Genomic DNA, 3,325 nt, shown 5'->3' with positions numbered 1-3,325 from the left:
TAGGCCCTGTTTCCAAAACAACTATATACATGTAATTCATTTTGGGTGAAAACCCCATAAAACAGCAAGAAATCCATCTTGCCTTCCTCTTTAATTTTGACATCATACATCTTCTGCTTTTTGTATCATGACATCATACATCTACTGCTTTCTGTATCATGACATCATACATCTACTGCTTTCTGTATCATGACATCATACATCTACTGATTTCTGTATCATGACATCATACATCTACTGCTTTCTGTATCATGACATCATACATCTACTGCTTTCTGTATCATGACATCATACATCTACTGATTTCTGTATCATGACATCATACATCTACTGCTTTCTGTATCATGACATCATACATCTACTGCTTTCTGTATCATGACATCATACATCTACTGATTTCTGTATCATGACATCATACATCTACTGATTTCTGTATCATGACATCATACATCTACTGCTTTCTGTATCATGACATCATACATCTACTGATTTCTGTATCATGACATCATACATCTACTGATTTCTGTATCATGACATCATACATCTACTGATTTCTGTATCATGACATCATACATCTACTGATTTCTGTATCATGACATCATACATCTTCTGATTTCTGTATCATGACATCATACATCTACTGATTTCTGTATCATGACATCATACATCTACTGCTTTCTGTATCATGACATCATACATCTACTGCTTTCTGTATCATGACATCATACATTTACTGATTTATGTATCATGACATCATACATCTTCTGATTTATGTATCATGACATCATACATCTACTGCTTTCTGTATCATGACATCATACATCTACTGTTTTCTGTATCATGACATCATACATCTACTGCTTTCTGTATCATGACATCATACATCTACTGCTTTCTGTATCATGACATCATACATCTATTGATTTCTGTATCATGACATCATACATCTACTGATTTCTGTATCATGACATCTACTGATTTCTGTATCATGACATCATACATTTACTGATTTCTGTATCATGACATCATACATCTACTGATTTCTGTATCATGACATCATACATCTACTGATTTCTGTATCATGACATCATACATCTAGTGCATTAGTTTACCCAAATTTTTCAACAGTAAATTATGACAGCTTTTTACCTTTTTTATGCTTGGTGCAACCTCAGACCCAATTTTTCTAGTTTTAGGTTAAACAAACACAAAATCAATCAATCAAAACTTCTTAAATTGTAGGCTGGGATGAGATGAAACATAGCTTGTTATGAACAAATCACAAAGATCAGATGCCTTAATTTTACTCCTATTAATCAATTCTGCAAGTTCAGTAGATGGAATATATGGATAAATTAAAAGTCTTGTTTCATTACCAACTGGTACATCATAAAATTGCAAATCAATAAAGCTGAATTATGCCAGTTTCTTGGAGACATCACCATAACTCTGTACACTCTACTACCAGGTATACCAGGTTAGCTGTACAAATCAATCACAACTTCTCAGGTCTTTCCAGCAAGCCCAGAAAAAGGTGCCATGAATATATTACAATCACCGAAAGTACGAAATGTACAAACTTACTATCAGATCTCATCATTTCTAGCAAATATTTATTGAAAAAAAGACAATACATAATTTTAATTATCGTAATATTTTGATTTGATATTAGAATGGAGGTTACTGTAATACATTTAAGGTTGTATTTTCACTTGCCAGAAAGGTCTGGAAATGTGCAATTGCTGTACAAAAGAGACCACTGAAGAGCCAAAAATCCTCTCCCGTTTACATTGCCTGAGGTAACATACTCTACTATAGATTAACAAGGCTTTACTGGCTTACCTCTGAACAGCCGGGCGTGAAGGCTCCTACCACTGCAAACAAAACTCCTTTCTTTCCTTTGAATAATTCCTGTGCATTCAGTGGTTCTGCGGGAGAATCTTCATACAAGTCCACAGATGGAATTCTCTCCCCTTTCTGTAATGGTTACAAATGTACAATATGTAATTTTGCAGTGACTGTTGCAGTAATACTATAACTGATAACTATCATAAGGATTGAAAATTGAATTATATCAGACCTATCATATTCATGATCTAATATTAACATATTTATAAATTATCTTTACAATATTAATCTTAGTGATGTGTGGACAATTATACCATATCTTTGGACAAGGGAATCAACTGATGTCAGCCTCAATCTCATAGGTATAATGGCAAATATCTCATCAATATCATCCCAACCTGGTCCTCACAGTAATAAACGTAAGCTTAGTTCTGACAATATACTCAGATACTGGGTCAATATGTGTGATATTACATAAAAATGAAGGAGTTGACCTAATTCTGCACATGTTGATGAAATAAAAGCAATGAAGTATTACTGATACTCGCATAGCACTGTACATCATTGTATACATAATGATAATGTACAACGAGGCAATAGGATGGACTATTGTTAACATATTAAAATATTACACTTTCTGTTTCGCTTCACAAAAATTAACATAAATAATTAAACAAGGATACCATAATGTGTTTTAAAACATTTTTAAAATGTTATTTCAACATTTCTAAACCATGTGCACACACAAACTGGCAGAATATTCGTGGTCACGAAGTCGAAGGAGTTAAAAGGTTACACAACGAACAGCACCATATGGCGAATAATGAGGACGAATTTAGGATCAAATCTTAACACAGATTGTTACACATACTGTTATTGTGCGATTGCTGCTGACTGCTGGGTTACATAACGATCGTGCAAGTACTCGATTTATTCCTGCACAAAAGGATCTCATGGAGGTTGCCATCTTTGTTATACTTTCGTTGCAAGTTACACGTCATGTTTATTTTTAGACATGCGTCTACTTTCGCTTTCGTCAACCCCGCAGACGAAATTGGGGATAGGCATCTTACCACTTGGGAAGATGGGGATAGGTGATTATATCCATTCTTTCTGTCTGTGCTATTCTGTTCGTGTATAATGGTTTTAGAGGCAATAGGTGCATATACTTTATACAAAGATTGCTTTCATGAACCAAGGGCATGTCATGACCCAAAATCACCTGGAAAGGTCAAGGTCACTGGGAGAATTTGTGCCTTAGACATTAGATGCTCACACTGGATACACACCTTACCTGTGACGAGGAGGGGGGGGGGGAGTGCCACTTGGTAATTTAATGAAAAAAATCAATATATGCACCCAGGGGTGCATGAGCCGATTTGCATGGGATACATTGTAAAGTCAGGAATGATGTGGCATATCTATAATTCTGAAGAACTAATTTCAGTTTTAAACTTTTTGAGTTACTGTCCAGAAA

General features: G+C 34.8%; 1 protein-coding gene across 2 annotated transcripts in view; it reads right to left on the bottom strand.

Moving 5' to 3' along the window:
* Positions 1 to 2,873, bottom strand: part of LOC125651802 (peroxiredoxin-5, mitochondrial-like) — a 13,167-nt gene extending 10,294 nt beyond the window's left edge. The window contains exons 1-2 of one of the 2 annotated variants that reach the window (XM_048880580.1): positions 2,720 to 2,873; positions 1,843 to 1,977 (exon numbers count right to left, since the gene is read on the bottom strand). In XM_048880580.1, coding sequence (XP_048736537.1) covers positions 1,843 to 1,977; positions 2,720 to 2,815 — 231 coding nt within the window. In that variant the 5' untranslated portion in view covers positions 2,816 to 2,873. Of the gene's footprint in view, positions 1 to 1,842; positions 1,978 to 2,162 lie in introns of both variants that reach the window. The other variant, XM_056164948.1, reaches the window with a different exon arrangement.
* Between the last annotated feature and the right edge of the window lie 452 nt (positions 2,874 to 3,325).

The sequence above is a fragment of the Ostrea edulis genome, chromosome 5 (genome assembly GCF_947568905.1).
Source record: "Ostrea edulis chromosome 5, xbOstEdul1.1, whole genome shotgun sequence".
In the NCBI taxonomy this organism is placed as follows: Eukaryota; Metazoa; Mollusca; class Bivalvia; order Ostreida; family Ostreidae; genus Ostrea; species Ostrea edulis.
Note: the sequence above shows the minus strand (reverse complement) of the source record. Positions and strands in the feature narration are given on the sequence as shown.